Below are 17,010 nucleotides of genomic sequence, written 5' to 3'. Positions count from 1 at the left end.
TCGAAAATGCAATTGTGATGGCTTTTGTTTTTCATTGAGTGTTTACGGCTTAAGTTATGGATTAATTAATTAAAAATTGAGACAGGTGAGATTAATTATTGAGATTAACCAGTGCTCCTAGTGCTGATTCTTCTTCTGTGACGCCACAAACAAGCATCGTAGAGCAGCAACAGCCATTCTTTCTACATGGACCCCATGTCTCATGTGTTAGGAAAGACCCACAATAACTCATTTTCCTCATTCCAATAAAACCTGTTAAAGCGTGACTCTGAGCTGTGCTCATTCATTAAAGCTTATCTCCCTGTTATGAAAAGCTATCAAAACTGTCATGTAGGCTCGGCCGGATGAAGCAGTGTTTAATTAATATTATTGATTGACCAGGGGCCTCTGAGTTACATTAACAGAAGCATGATTTATAAATCTAAGACTAAAACCTGATGGGGAAGATGTGTATAATTAGGAAACTTCGAAGCAGAGACCCAGAGCAGCGTATTAAATGAGGTTGAGGGCCAAGCGAAAGAAAGGGTCGAAATGTCTTTTATGCCGAGCAGAGACTGATTCTCTACAGGAGGTGTGGAGGAAATGGCTTCAGAAGCTGACAGTAGGGGCAGCAAACCTGTCCTGATGCTGTGTGAAATTCTGATAAAGAATGATCTGCCCTGGTGTCAGCTTTGTTTGCAGGGTGTCTGCACTGATTCCAGCTTCCTGTGTTCTGAATTTTTTGCACTGGGATCAATACTGTGGTAAGCTCCCTCACAGGAGGTGGGAACCAGACTCAGCTGATGTAGCCTGGGTTCAAATCTCTCAGCTCAGTCCCACTATTGGCTTGTTTTCAGAGAGAAAGTGGCTTCAATTTACATTTCCTTATTTATTTATTTTTAAATTTAGAGTGCTCCTACTCTTTGTGGTGTTCTTATTGTAAACTTTTTTATTGATTTCAGAAGCAGCTCTTGGATAGGCAATGCACTCCACTTAATTGCTTATCAAATAGCAGCATCAATCCATTATCAATAACCACTTAATCCTTTACAGGGTCACGGTGAGCTGGAGCCTAACATAGGGCGCGAGGCAGGACTACACTGGGACGCCGGCAGGGCACCATACCATGTGGGAGAAAACCAGAGTACCCGGAAAAAACCCACGCGAACACGTGGAGAACATGCAAGCTACACAGACCCCCTAGGCCAGATTCGAACCCAAGACCCTGGCACTGTGAGGCAGCAGAGCTAACCACTATGCCACCGTACAATAATTGCACTGGTTGAGGAGTAGACCGCGTGACCACAACCAATTTGACTTGCAGTTATGGCGGCTTCTAAGAAAGAGGAAGTATACCACACTTACTTTAGCTCAGCTGCAGTTTTAAAACAGTTAGAAAATAAATAAAGTCTGGAGTCAATTGCAGCTGAGTTTGATGTTGATCAATTGGATTCGGATTTGGCTCCCTATTTTTACTGTCTAACTATGCTTTAGCTGCAATATATAGAGGCACTTAGAATTACTGTTCGTTTTATTTTGTACTGCACATTACAAACAAAAATATACAAAACAATTAAAAACAATGCCTTAATATTGTACTGTTATCATATACACATGTACTGCACAATAACACAAAGCAAATAAAATATCTACTTGCTGAAGCAGTTTTTATTTTAGCCAATGAGGTGTTCACGTGTGGCAGCAATGCACTAGCAAAAGCCATAAGGCAGTGATGTCAGCTCCCTAGCAACAAGCCTCCTGTGTTGGGAATGGGTTCTTTAAATGCAGCGGGTCTGTGCATTTGAGAAAGGAGAGGAACTCATGAAATTAACTTGACGAGAAGCAATTACCCTCAGCTGTACGAATTAAAACGGTGTGCCACTTTTTATACAAAAAATGTGAAAAAGCAGAATGCATAGAGGACTTATATTGGACCCTGGCACCCCAGATAAAATGAGGGAGTGGTTGTACAGTATGTATTAGCCTTTTCTATGGACCCCGACACCTGCGATATATCGAGTGGGTGGTGTATATACTGTTCATACTGTATATACTGTGTGCTATGCTTTATGTATTTCTGAAGTAATACACGTGTATCGTTAGTTTGTTATAAATATAGTTACTAATGAACTAATATTAGTATAACTTCGAATGATTGCATGGCGTCTGTCCGGTCCCGACTCCATGCAGTTAAACAGTTTATATATACACAACACAGGTTAGAACAGCAATGAGTATTCTTGGGAATCAAGTTGCATTGTTGTCAATACAAAATACCTGCTGACAGTGTTTACAGTAACTGTTCACTAGATGGCGCAGTCAGCTACAACTATACAGACAGAGCTGTTCTAGCGCTTTATGACCCAACCTGAACTGGCGCTAACATTTATTAATCACTTAATTATACATACAGTGCTGGCTTAAACTTAATTAAATGTCACCAAAGAACAACATAATAAAGAGTGTGCTATACTTTTTTTAATTGGGGACTAAACCACTTCCAATATGAAAAGAAACAACAGTGCAAATAAAAAGATAAAAGACAAAGAAAAGCTAGGCTGTTTTTTTTCCCATATGAAAGCATGTTACAAGAATCCTGAAGCAAGGTACAGCTCCAAAAGAACTTCCAAGCCAAGGAACGTGCAATACAAATGTCATATCAAATGGACATTAAACTACAAATGTAAGTGTGGCTTAATATAGATATGTATCGGCACCTCCAATATATCGTTATTGTCACTGTCCAACAAAAACAATTTACTGCAGGATTAGTGCATCTGTTCAAGTACATAGTTCAGGACAATGAAGGTTAAATCGTTTTTAAACCTCTCCCTTTAAACACAGCAAGAAGACTGCAGGATTTGAACTCAGGTCTCCCAGCTCTCCATGCACTGTGCGGTACGTGTTAAGTGCTGGTTAGACAGGTAAGGGGATCGAATCTCCGGAGACCAATATGCAGGGAATGATTCATGATGTGTACATGCTGCCGATAGCTATGCAGTAAAGGAATGACCTGGGGAGGCACACAAATATTTCAAGCTGTAACACATCCCTCTACCCCAGAGCCTGTTAATTTAGGTTTAAATTAAAAGAAGGGCATTAGTAGAAATCCAAACATCACTGTGCCCTTGCTGTAATTAAAATGCATTTTAAAGATCTCTCTGGAGCATTGTGCATTTTCACACAAGGATTTATACAGATCTGTTGGAAGAATTCCTAATCCACAGCAGAGCCCTGTATAAGGATCAGAGTATTCTGTTATCGGTCAGCAGAGACGACATGTTCTGTTTTATCCATTAAATGTTAAACTGCATTTCCAGTGGGGCCCAGAAGTATCAATACATTGAGGTTACAGAAAATTAATCAATCATGTTGCTATCTGAATGTCCCATTATTTATTAAACTGGTTGCAGCTAGCAAAATAATTCCACACATCGGTTCACTTGTATTGACTACATAGCTCTCAGATGTGTAGTTTTGTTATAGCAAACCCATATTTTCATTTTAACGACATGGTATCTGGTACTGGGCTTGGTCATTTCACCTAGCGGGTAGAACTGTCCCCACCTCTGCAGTGCCTTCTACCTTGCCATTAACTCCTAATGCAGCCACGTGCTTTGATCCTGAAGACAATGCTAAGGGGAAATGTGTACTGTAAGAAATGAAACAGTAACAGCTTTCCTGATAGCAGGGCAAGCAAACTGCAAACTGAGCTTTTGAGACCTACCACATAATTATAGAGATTGGAAGTGTTAGATAAAAACCACTTTAATTAAATACATATTTCACTTTCAATACCATAACATAGCAATACTATTACCAATACCTATATTCTGAAAAAAATATATAGGTGTTTGGATAATCCCAGCGACTTGTTAAAATGGCTTGTCATAGCCTGAGCAGTACAAGCTTTTTTATTTTATTTTTTTAAGTCTGAGGGATTGTGGCAGGGTGGAAGCCCTGTTGGTATAGTGTGTGTGTGTGTGTGTGTGTGTGGAATTTTCTGCTGGCAGGGAGGGGGTTAAATTCCTCCCTGTCAGAATACATGTGCTGGAGCCTTAATTGAATGATTGAGGATTAATTAGGCTCCAGCCACATGTTATATAGGAGAGGAGACATTTTTTGTCTGGTCAAAGAGTTGGTGACTGTGACTGTGACTGTGACTGTGACTGAGTTTTTGGACTGTCTTAGTGAAGGTTAATGCCCACCCTAAGCAGCCGTGTTTTTGTGCGAACTGTTTATTTTGGCCGTTGTGCCCTTATTTTTTTGAGTCTTCCTCTTGCAGGAAACCAGCCTGGGCCATGACACTACCCTGTCACAGGGATATTTTTCACAACTCTTTTCAAACAGATCAGTTTCAACTGTTCAATAATTGAAGACTGTCTTCCTTTAACTAGCCTCTTCAACTTGACCCAGTAATGTAATTTTCAATTCAGAACTGGACAGTCTGGACTGTGGACTAAGAAATTTGATGTCTTACATTCTTGACAACATGTTTTAACCCCTGTGTTAAAACATGTAATCAAAATTAGCATTTATTGCTATTCACAGGGAATTTTTTTTTTAGTGAATAGAGGAGGCCACTAACAGCAAGTAATATTTTCTAGTATAGTGACCATAAAGGTTCTTGTGATTATTATTGTTTGCTTATTTAGCAGACGCCTTTATCCAAGGTGAATTACATAGACTAAGGTGTGTGAGCTATACATCAGCTGCTAAAGGTCACACAGCGAGTCAGTGAGTGAGCTTGGATTTGAACTGGGGACCTCCTGGTTACAAGACCTTCTCCTCAGTATAAACAGTATTTTTTTAAAACTGTAGCCCTACAGAAATCTGTGTGTTTAAGAATAGTAAAATGCATGAGCTAAAACTCATTTTAATACTGAACCACTCTCCTTCATCTGATATGTGCCTTATTAAAATAAAAGTACTTGTGGCTATTATAAATTTTTTTCTGCTGGAATGTAATTTAGTTTCAACGTAAGCTAACAGTAGCTGCCTGGGGGGAAATGAGGCTTGTTGAACCAAAACATTAGCAAATTACTAACATTTGAGAGTGGCTGCATATTATTAGATACTCGCTAACACCTACAACCATTCAAATCTGATCTGTTTTTTGGAATGCCCTGGGTGCTTTATGATTTTACATATATCTCCCAACAAAACATTTAACTTCGCATATACTGTAAGATTCTAATAAAAGTCTAAACTACTAAAATAATATCATAACAGATGCCCTGTGGTAAACTGTGTAATGCTCTTCCACCTTGCTGTACAGAAATTGAAATTGAAACTGTTGGAAATACCATATTAAGAATTTAACGATAATAATCAGACAATTCAAACATTTCCATATCATTACATCCAAAAGGAAATACTGCTGTCCCCCTCACCTACCTCCCCAAACACAATCTCTCTCTCAACCCACCCCCCCCCCCTCGCCCGAGAGGGCCAGCAGTGTTGGCTTTACCTGTATAAAGTGAGATATAGGGGGAATCAATAACTTCAAACTTCAGCCCTGGGAGAAAAGGACGCCACTGAAAAAACAAACAATAAAAAATAGAATGTGAGCGAAAAGTGAAACGAATCAGAAATCTATTAGGTGACTAGATTTTCTGGTAAAATAAAATGTAATCCTGGTATTCATTTGCAGGGAGAAATGGTCTTGTGGGCAGAAAGCCAAGACCCGTTCAGTTGGCCTAAAGATTAACACTGTTGCTGCCTGTGAAGCTGCACTCTCATGGAGCTTGAGTTTCAAGGGGCCTGAGGAGGTTTGGAACCTTTCATCCCAGTAGCGGCAGCTTCTGAAAGCAATTCCCTCTTGGAGCCTTTAGAAAATCACATACAGTTTGTAAAAGTATCAGACAATTTCAAAGCAGCTTCTGTAAAAAAAAAAAGTATATTATAACAAATTGATCATGCATTGTTGAATCAAAACTGGACAAGGGGTTTAGCTGCCAATATTTCAGGTCAGCTAACTAGAGCCAAACTAGGGCAGAAACCCTGCGCACAATGTACTTCATAATAAACTACAATATAACTAAATGAACACAACTCTGGTTTACACAGACTCAGAACCCAAGTATAGCGGTCCAGTCTTTTGGCCTGTCTGGTTTGGTTTTAGCATGTTATCAATAAAAACAGTCCTGAACTAGAAAACGTCTTATTAAACATTACAGTCCCCAGGGAGTGTCTCATGCAGAAATGACAGGGGCCTGCTTAATAAAAGCATTACCTCTCCCTCCCCATGCGCAAATGAAGGGAGCTTTGAAAGTACTTACAATGCAAGGCTAGCGCTGATAGTATCACCTCACATAACATCATTTTCCAAACAGGCTCTGCAGTCACAGTGTCACTTCTCATTGTTCCAGGCATAAGCACTCAGGACAGCTCAAAGTGCTTGTCTCAGAGACGTTATGTTTCTATATATCAATAATATTGAGTGTAAATCAATTAAATCAAAGCATGGGCTGCAAGCAAATTGGAATCAGCAAAGCTTTTACAGATTTTTTTTTTCTTCCCTTTTTTATGCAAAGAAGAAGCCAACTGCACAGTCAACCCATCTGATAAAAAAAAAAAAAACCTGGGACTTCAATTATATATATCAGCGATATATATATACACACACACACACACACACACACACACACACACACACACACACACACACACACACACACACACACACACACACAGATTAAGCCATTCTATATCACCTCGCTTAATATCATACTATTATTATCACCATTTTTCAAAAACCACTCGCCATGAACCATAGGTTCTTTGAGAAAATTAATTTCATCTCACAAACCCGCTTATTGTCACGTTTTGTGCAGCCTGTCAAATGCTGCGTGGCTGGGCTTTACACAGTAACCACAAGACATAATTAATTTCTAACGCAACTGTGATAGAGTGCTCATGTCACGTGGAGGGTATCCACTGCTTAAGCAACACAGTGAGACATGGGAGGTGGAGTTGAAACGCCAGCACAGGCGCACAGAATTTATTCATACAAAAGAAAGTAAACAAAGGGTTTACCAGCGATGGTAACACACAGAGAACACATAGAGCAAACTGTACAAAATGCAAAATAAAACATAGTACAAAAACTACAAATAAAAGGTGCCACAGGGCGAGCGCTAGCCTTATAAACGAGGCATCCTCCTCCAGGAACCGGCTACACTACGTAACCCTCACTGTACATTACTTGGGATCACTGTCCCCTAAACTAATCTACTCATGAGCCGGTATTCCTACGACTCCTGCGTCTTCATTCGGCCTTGGCTGGGCATTGCCTTCACAAGCACCGCTTGCAGTTTCAGGGTTGCGTAGCTGTCGTTCCTGCAGAGCAGTCTCTCTCCTCCTGAGTACGCGGCGCCCTCCTCCCGAGTATACGCAGTGCCCTCCTCCTGAGTATACGCGGCGCCCTCCTCCTGAGTATGCGGCGCCCTCCTCCCGAGTATACGCAGTGCCCTCCTCCTGAGTATACGCGGCGCCCTCCTCCTGAGTACGCGGCGCCCTCCTCCTGAGTATACGCGGCGCCCTCCTCCTGAGTACGCGGCGCCCTCCTCCCGAGTATACGCGGCGCCCTCCTCCCGAGTATACGCGGCGCCCTCCTCCAGAGTATACGCGGCGCCCTCCTCCAGAGTATACGCGGCGCCCTCCTCCCGAGTATACGCGGCGCCCTCCTCCCGAGTATACGCGGCGCCCTCCTCCTGAGTATACGCGGCGCCCTCCTCCCGAGTATACGCGGCGCCCTCCTCCCGAGTATACGCGGCGCCCTCCTCCCGAGTATACGCGGCGCCCTCCTCCTGAGTATGCGGCGCTCTCCTCCCGAGTATACGCGGCGCCCTCCTCCCGAGTATACGCGGCGCCCTCCTCCCGAGTATACGCGGCGCCCTCCTCCCGAGTATACGCGGCGCCCTCCTCCTGAGTATACGCGGCGCCCTCCTCCTGAGTATACGCGGCGCCCTCCTCCTGAGTACGCGGCGCCCTCCTCCCGAGTATACGCGGCGCTCTCCTCCCGAGTATATGCGGCGCCCTCCTCCTGAGTATACGCAGCTCCCCTCTGTGTAATGGTATTGCAGTCGCCCAGAGCGATCGCCACTGGATGTTTTTATGCTGACAGACACACAGTCGAGATCCGCCCGCCTGCTGATTGAGGACCGGCAAAGCCAATCACTCATTGCTCTTCCTTTCAACAAAACTTAGCAGGCAGCATGTCTCAACTGAGCGCCTGTCTGTAAACAATAATTTAATCACACACAACAACTCCAAAAAGCACACAAAATAAACCCACAAGTTACACCAATGCTAATTTCCCATTGTGCAGGGCAATCACCCTGCCACAGCAACTAACAACCAATAATCATCTCAGCTGATAAACTGACATTTTGTGCAGCCTGTCAAATGATGTGTGGGCGGTCTTAACAGGATACAGTTCAGTTTCAAAACACCAATGTCATCAAATTTTTCTTCTTTAACATAGTCAGTCTTATAGAAATGCACTAAAAAAAACACCAAGTGCAAAGCCTTATTGATAGCTCTCATCAGTCGACAATTCATGCCTTTTTTAGATAATGACACTGTTTCATTCCAATTAATGATACAAAACATATTTGTCCTGTCATAAACTATATGCATTTGTTTACATGTAAATGTACTGTATTAAAACACTACTTGTAATGTGCAGTCACAGGCAAACATGAAACCTGGTTCATATCATGACCCGCTTTATAGCACGAATTATGATATAAAGTGTATGTATATGTGTGTGTGTGTATATATATATATATATATATATATATATATATATATATATATATATATATATATATATATAGTAATATAGTAAGGTGGCAGGGGGAGGGTCAGATTCCTCCCTGCCTAAAAACATGTGAAAATGCACGTTTTGTTTGATTTAATTGCTTTTGTTTAATTTGTTTGTTTAATTGTATTATTTGTTAATTGTTTAATTATCACCTGCACCTGGAAATTATTAAAAATTCAAGCCAGGTGCAGGATATAAAAGGGAAACAGTTAGTCTGCTTGAGGCTGCTGTGGAGTAAGGAGCCTCACTGAAAGTTGTAAGGTCTGTGTAAAACCTGTTTGGTTTAATAAAATCTGTATTAGTGTTTTTCATGTTATGTGCCAGGTAAACAGCTTAGCTGTCCTGCGTATTAGTCAGGGTCCTGCATATGTTTAGTTAGTGCTCCAAGGGAGTTAGGTATTTGTTTTTTGTTTATTTTTTAATTGATTTATTTTTTAATATGCGCACTTGAACCCAAATCGAACGATAGCTGTATATATATATATATATATAATATAATATAGATATATATATATATACTAAACGAAACTGATATAAACCCAGATTTGATATGTATACAGTCTTTACATATTGGTTTTTGAGAAGTACAGTTGAACCAAAAACTATTCAGATAGTAACGTTTTTTTTTTTTAGTAAGCACCCATAAGAGGGGTTCTCCCAATTGGTTATATAAAATTATCAGAGTCTCAGCTCACCGCTACCTCCTCTGCACTGACTTGGAAGCACGTGCCGTCAGCTGACAGCTATTAAAAAAACACTGCAGACTCATCGTAGCACCACCTTGGCGCTGTAGCGTTGAAGGACAACGCAGCTTACAGGCAAGCCCGCAGGCTCCCGGCCAACTACAGGGGTCGCTGGTGCGTGGTAAGCCGAGGACACCCTTTCTGACCTGAGCACTCCCCACTGGGTAGTGCTAAGTCAATTGTACGCAGCTGCCTGGGAGCTCCCCTCTACAGTCAGCAATAGAATGGCCTACACTTGAACTGGCACCCTCCAGGTTATAGGGCCTATACTGCACTCAACTAACATACTGCAGCCAGACAGCAGAAAACTTGAGAGAAGAAACTTCATCTGTACAAAGTAGATGGAAAGTTGTTTTTGCTCATTCCAAGTACTGCTGAACGGTCATGTCTGCCTGCATGCTAACATGTGCAACCTGCAGTTGAGCTTGGGTTGGAATCTTCAATCCGTGTTCTGACTCTCAATCTTTTACTCAATGTCTGCTCTTCTGGTCCACGTCTTTGTTTCAGCCTTGTCTTTTAATTATTAAATTGAACCAGGTCCTAAAGCACTTTAAGGAGACCTCTAGACCTGTGCTTATACTTGAACAGTGCTCCAGGATTAAAGTTGCCTTACTCTAACTGCAGGGTGGCCATTCACAATATTGTCAATGCAGGGGCTTCTCGTGGCCAGCTCCTGTAGTAAGCAGCTGAATATTTATCATTTGGACATAGGAATGATGCTAAAAACCATCCATTTCTATTACTCAGTTGAGTCAGCAACTGACTATGTTGCTCAAGGTGAAATTCAAGAGATCAATAAATATGGGTCCAACAAAATGACTGGAATCAATGTATGAAGCTGCAACACTTACAAACCCTAAGTAGTGTATATTGAGTGCCTGGGATACAATCCAGGCTCGTAGGGAATTATCAGTAAATAAATCATAATTGCATGCATTCCAGTGTGTGTTTATGGCTTTGATTGCCACTCTATCAGCGCTGCAAAGTTTCATTGAAGGTTATAATCAATTCGAAAACAACACAAACACAAATCTAAACACAAACACATCCTGTAAATCTCCTTTTATAAGCACATCATTCATTTTAGCATGTCTGTTTAACTGCTAACTTAAAATCTCTGCTAATTCGGCTGTAATGAATACTGCTCAATACAACAGCATTGGGTTTAGTTTAATGGAGTCTATATTAATGATTTAAAATGCAGAAGATTTTAATACCTTTTAAAGAGCGTTCGTTTTTCGATCCACCACTTCAGACTATTAAAACAGACCCAAATGAGCCTTGGGGTAGACACATTTACGGCACGTTATACATATATCTAACCATACTGACAGAATAAGGGGTCAGGGCTAAAGGCAGGATTTCAAATGCCAAAAGAACAGGCGTGGCTCAGACAGTGAGCCACTGTTGGTATTATCAGTACAGAGCCCTTTGTACTGTATAGCAAGGTTTTGAAAATTAAATGTGTACCATTCAAGCAGTCCACAAGTAGCATTCAACCAAACATAATGAGAATTGAATGAGCACCAATTTGAGAAGGAGAGTGTCCAGGTAGTCCAAAAGCACAGCCGGGGCACACTCTGAGCCAATGATAACTCTGTGTCCTCCTCCCACCTCCAACAACAACAGCAGCACAAACAGCGCTCAGTCAAGTCAGTTCAAACACGGGCAGGGAGAGAAAAGGGAATTTAATTAGGGGAGCAAACACAGGAAGCCATTTCTTCATTTACCCAAACACTCCAGCACTGGCACACAAATAATTACTCAGTTACAGTATTCCCATTCCACAGAATACAAAGAAACTGGGAAGAACTTTCATCACATTTATCAGAAATCTACATCTAATTTATTTTATCACCCCTTACAGTATCTTCAGTGTCACAGGGATGATTAAGTAAATTTTTCTGTGCTCTGAAGCAACAAAAAGATAGAAATAACAACATATCTCGGAGCTCTAGTAGTTCTACTAGCTCTATAGTGTGGCAACTTTGTTGTTATTCTAGACCAGGAGCTGCCTGTGGTAATGTCAGTTGTTGCTTTTTATCATAGAAGTTCAGATGTCTTCACCTCAGCAGGAACAGTCAAATCCCTACAGTTACAGCCACATGAGAGCAAATGTTGTCGTTAGCTCTCAGCATTGCAAGAATGGAAAGGTAAAACTTTTCTGGCATTGCCTTTGTCAGTGTTACACATTATTGGAACTGCAGTAAGCATTTATGCAAACAGTGACCTGTTTATGTAGCACTATAGCAAAGAGAAGTAACACAGCTCACAAAACTGTATTTATTTTTTTAGTCCACACACAGAGGCACACAGGCTCTAAGTTACAGTAAACAGAGTACAAAAGAGCACAGTCCCCAAGCGGGAAGGGCCGTCTGCATTAGTTAGCAATAACAAGGTACTGCACATACTGTAAGGGACTTTATAATCCAGGGTTGTCTTCCTAGGTGATATGGAGGGAAAACAGAACACAGTTTTCTTTAAGTTAGCTTATGTTCTCTTTCAGAATACAGTGCTCATTATTTATAATGTTGTAGTATGGATCTGTACATTTTGAATGCCTTACAATAGTAATGACATTTGAAAGCATGATGGTGCCTTGTGTCCTTATGCCTGACTGTAACCAGTGCCATTGTAATAATACATGAGGTCATTTTAGTTTAGCTTAAAGGGGAGGTCATTTCAGCCACAACTCCTAACAGGCAGTAGTAGTGGTTATGGAGGAAGGCGCCACAGCTGCTCCAGCCTCTACAGCAGGCATCTCTGCTTGGCCAGAGAACAGTGCCAGAGAAAGAGTAATAAAACAAGCCATTAAATCTCAGTGTGTTAATCCAGAACTGATAGACCTCTCGGAAGCTGTCAGTCCTGATATAGAGGTCTTATTTGCTGGTACTTCTTCTCCGTTGATCACTTCAGCAGTGCTTAGCCTCAACCTCTCTCAAAACGTAGCATTAACGTTGAGAACCCACCCCCCATGATAAGACGGCATAGACAAATAGATACTTATTAAAAAGTATATTTACAAGGAACTACATATTACATGGCAATGGGTACATTTCACAGATATTCATGATATCTGTGAGAAAAAAATACAGCCTTCGTTATGATTTATAAACTCTTCAGATCATAAAGACACCAGTGCAAGAACTTTATCAGTCTCACTTTTTTGTAACTGATTAACACATTTCTATAAAAATTTGGTACATTCTGTGATTGTAATAGCAATCGATATATATATTTTATTCCCTCTGTCTAGATTTTATACAAATCATATTGAAGTCGTTTCCATACAGAACGCTACTGACCTGTGGTTTTGGTTGATAACGTGTCTTGAAATAATGTTAGAACAGTCTGGCTGTTGTGTGATTAGGGAATACAGTGCAATAAAAACATTTTGATTCTAACATCAGATAGAGAGATTTCTAATTATGTATGATATATTTAATCACACATTGTCTTCTAATTAGCTGGATATTGGGTAAACATAAGTTGGGATATAAATGGCTGGATATTTGTTGTATTTAATTTTAAATTTTAAATTTTAAAAATATATATGAACAATTAAAATAGAAAAGTACACTAAAAGCATGGCAAAGCATTATAAAGCCAAGAGGTGTAGTAAAACACAGTAAAAAGAATAGGAAACCATTGTAAATGCATAGTTTAGCCTTGGGGAGAGGCATGGGGAAACAGCACAACTACTGCGCAAAAATGTCCTTCTCCTTCTTAGTCATGTTATTCTTAGACATATTTTTTTGCAGATTTTTGAAGACAATTAGCTTGTTTTGTCAACATGGAAATATACTAGGGAATGCATTTATTGTGAAGTCTACATCATTTATATTAAATGATTTATTTCTGTTTTAAAATGGAACATTTGCCTGCAAAAAAATTCTTTATAGAAATAAAAAAGTCTGGTATACATGTGATTTGAACCTACAACCTTCAGTTTAGAAGCATGTTGTGTTAACTGTCAGTGCTTCACCATTAGTTCAGACAAGCAGCATTTTGAAAGATGAAGTCAGCCAGCTGAGAATTCTCCAGACACACCTGAGATTTTTTGAGCCATCATTCATCATCTTCAGCCTCATTCTGAGATTTTGAGCTTGAGTACTGAACATTTTTGGCTTCCTGTGAGAGTAACTCTCATTGTGCACAAGCAAATACGGTTTCCTCAGTCTGTGATGGTCGATGAGAGTATAGGTGTGTAGGTTTATTCAAGATACTTAGTATTTCAGTTATCCATATTAAAAGCTGATATTTATATCCTGTTAATTAATAATATACAGCCCTAATTTACACTGACTCTCCCTATTAAATAATAACACTGATTAGGTGTTCACGCTGTCTGATGTGAGGAATAGGGAGCAGCTGGTCAGTGTTAATGATCTGAGCAGGAGAAGGCGAACTATGAAGCAACTTTAAAATATATATTTTTTAAACTATTAATAAAATAAATAAATATTGATGATGGTACGTATTTATTTATTTAATTTGTTAAAAGCTATTGTTGTATTATCATGCTACCTCAAGATAATTAATCACCAGAATCAATTTAGCAAAGGTTTAGCACTCAATTCATGTGCTGATTTCCTTCAGTTTAAAGGAAACTTCAAAATCCTGTTCTGTCTCGAATTCCGGATTTATGGGGCCAGGTAGCAACCCTAGTTGCAGAGCATTTTAGAATTCAACACAGTCTCCTTTCCTTTGACCTACATTAGTTGCTTAAACGATTTCCACTATCTTATTTAGAAAAAATTTACTGTTTAGTACTGACCTGTACATTCTACTTTGTCCTCCTGCATTTGAATAATGCTGAAGACAACAAACATATCCACGTGATGTAAACAAACCAAATTGAGGTCACGCGACCCCAGCAGGCTACATAACTGTCGGTATTTTGCAACCACAGAGTATTCTTCTAATACCTTGTCATAGGAATTAGAAAGATATCATTTATGATGGACCAGATACTTGGAATTTGTGACCCCTACTGTGCACCCCTGGTGAGCACACTTGATTTGACCAAGATTCTTTTTTGATATTAAGAAAACGTACTTACCGGTACATGTTATTAAACAAAATACATTTTCAATAGTGTGTTACCAAATACAGTACTAATATGAATTATATTCAGTATTCCTATGTTGTTTGTATATAAATATGTAACATCTTTAGTTAAACAGACTCAAAATTAAAACAATGTATATGACATATTTGGTATAGAGCATCATAACTTTGTACAGGGATTAAAAAAAAAAAGAAAAAGATTAGTTCTACAAAGCATCAGTAACTAGAATCTGTACATTTATTCAGCTAGTGACAGCTAAACAGTTAAGCTAAGCCATGGAGACTTCTGTTCAGTTTTCAAGTTGCCTAAAATTAAAGGTAGATGGATGCTTTTTGTAATTAATGTACTTTTAAATATGTTATAAATGATGATGTTTCTGTGATTTCATATTCAGTAAAATAATACAAGTAGCATAATGCATTCTTTTAACATATATATATATATATATATATATATATATATATATATATATATATTATATATATATATATATATATATATATATATATATTTTATGTAAGGACTGGGAATCACCAGCCTGCTTAATTGTGTTAAACTGTATACAGTATATTGCAGTTTTGATAGACCAAAGCTGACTGGGAAATATGGCAGCCCTACCCTGAATACTAATTCCTAAACATGAACATGTTACAATATACTAAATGAACAGAGAAAGCTTATTATGACAGTTTACAAAATTAGATGAAAACGTTCAATACAATCGGGATAATACATAATCGTTATTTACAAAATCTTATTCTTGTTACTTGCTATAAAAACTGTAATTTTACTGCTCTGCTACCTGCAAACATGCATACTATTACTACCTCGTGGAGTGAAAGCTACTGCAACCTGCATTAGAAGCATGTCTTGGGTTCGATTCCCACACAGGGTTTATATTGCGATTAAATGTACGTATTTTCTTTATGTGTAACAAAAAAAAAAAAAAAAAAAATATGTGAAAAAAATGTAGTTGATATGAATGACAATTTCATTGAACATACATACTTTTGCACACATATCTTTAACATGCATATATATATATATATATATATATATATATATATATATACATACACACACACACACACACACACACACACACAGTGCCTTGCAAAAGTATTCAGACCCCTGACCAATTCTCTCATATTACTGAATTACAAATGGTACACTGAAATTTCGTTCTGTTCGATATTTTATTTTTAAAACACTGAAACTCAGAATCAATTATTGTAAGGTGACATTGGTTTTATGTTGAGAAATATTTTTAAGAAAAAAAATAAAAAACTGAAATGTATTCAACCCCTGTGCTGTGGAAGCTCCCAGTTTGCAACGATGAAAGTAATTGCCCTAAAGAGGAAACAATTACCTTACCATTGGCCTCCACCTGTGAACCATTAAAGTTGCTGTCACATTTTCTGGATAAAAACCCCACTGTTGAAGGATCATTGGTAAGGCTATGAATCTGAAGGAAAATGAAGACCAAAGAGCATTCTACAGAAGTTAGAGATAAAGTAATACAAATGCATATATTAGGGAAAGGGTACAAAATAATATCCAAGTGTTTGGATATCCCAGTGAGCACAGTTGGATCAATAATCAGGAAGTGGAAGCTGCATCATACCACCCAGGCACTGCCAAGAAAAGGCCATCCCTCAAAAGTCAGCGCTCAAACAAGACTTGTGAGAGAAGCCACAGAGAGGCCAACAACCACTTTGAAGGAGCTACAGATTTCAGTGGCTGGGAGTGGAGTAATGGTGCACCAGTCAACCATATCAAGAGCTCTGCATAACACTGGCCTGTATGAGAGGATGGCAAGAAAGAAGCCGTTACTCAAAAAGTACCATCTGAAAGCACGTCTGGAGTTTGCCAGAAAGCATGAGAATGACCCAGATACGATGTTGGAAAAGGTTTTGTGGTCAGATGAGACCAAGATAGAGCTTTTTGGCCAAAATTCAAACGCTATGTCTGGCGCAAACCTAACACTGCCCATGCCTCAAGACACACCATCCCTACAGTGAAATATGGTGGTGGCAGCACCATGCTGTGGGGATTGTTCTCATCAGCAGGGACTGGGCATCTTGTTATAACTGAAGGAAGAATGGATGGAGCAAAATACAGGAAAATACTGCAAGAGAATCTGCTTCAGTCATATATATATGCATATGAAGCCTGGGAGGAAATTCACCTTTCAGCATGACAATGATCCCAAGCACAAGGCCAAAGCAACATTGGAGTGGCTCAAGAACAAAAAGGTGAATGTCCTACAGTGGCCCAGTAAGTCAGAAAGTCCTGATCTCAATCCCATTGAGAATCTGTGGCACTATTTGAAAATTGCGGTCCACAAGCGTCGTCCAACCAACCTGAACAACCTGAAGCAAATCTGC

At 39.5% G+C, this 17,010-nt stretch overlaps 1 protein-coding gene across 1 annotated transcript in view; it reads right to left on the bottom strand.

Moving 5' to 3' along the window:
- The window catches only part of LOC121294830 (N-acetyl-beta-glucosaminyl-glycoprotein 4-beta-N-acetylgalactosaminyltransferase 1-like), a 170,882-nt gene that overhangs the window by 15,250 nt on the left and 138,622 nt on the right, over window positions 1–17,010 (bottom strand). Inside the window, exon 9 of the mRNA XM_041218945.1 lies at window positions 5,450–5,516. Within this exon, the coding sequence (XP_041074879.1) occupies window positions 5,450–5,516 (67 nt within the window). The remainder of the gene's footprint in view (window positions 1–5,449; window positions 5,517–17,010) is intronic.

Source organism: Polyodon spathula, chromosome 19 (genome assembly GCF_017654505.1).
Source record: "Polyodon spathula isolate WHYD16114869_AA chromosome 19, ASM1765450v1, whole genome shotgun sequence".
In the NCBI taxonomy this organism is placed as follows: domain Eukaryota; kingdom Metazoa; phylum Chordata; class Actinopteri; order Acipenseriformes; family Polyodontidae; genus Polyodon; species Polyodon spathula.
The sequence above is the reverse complement of the archived record's forward strand: the minus strand, read 5'-3'. Positions and strand labels throughout refer to the sequence as shown.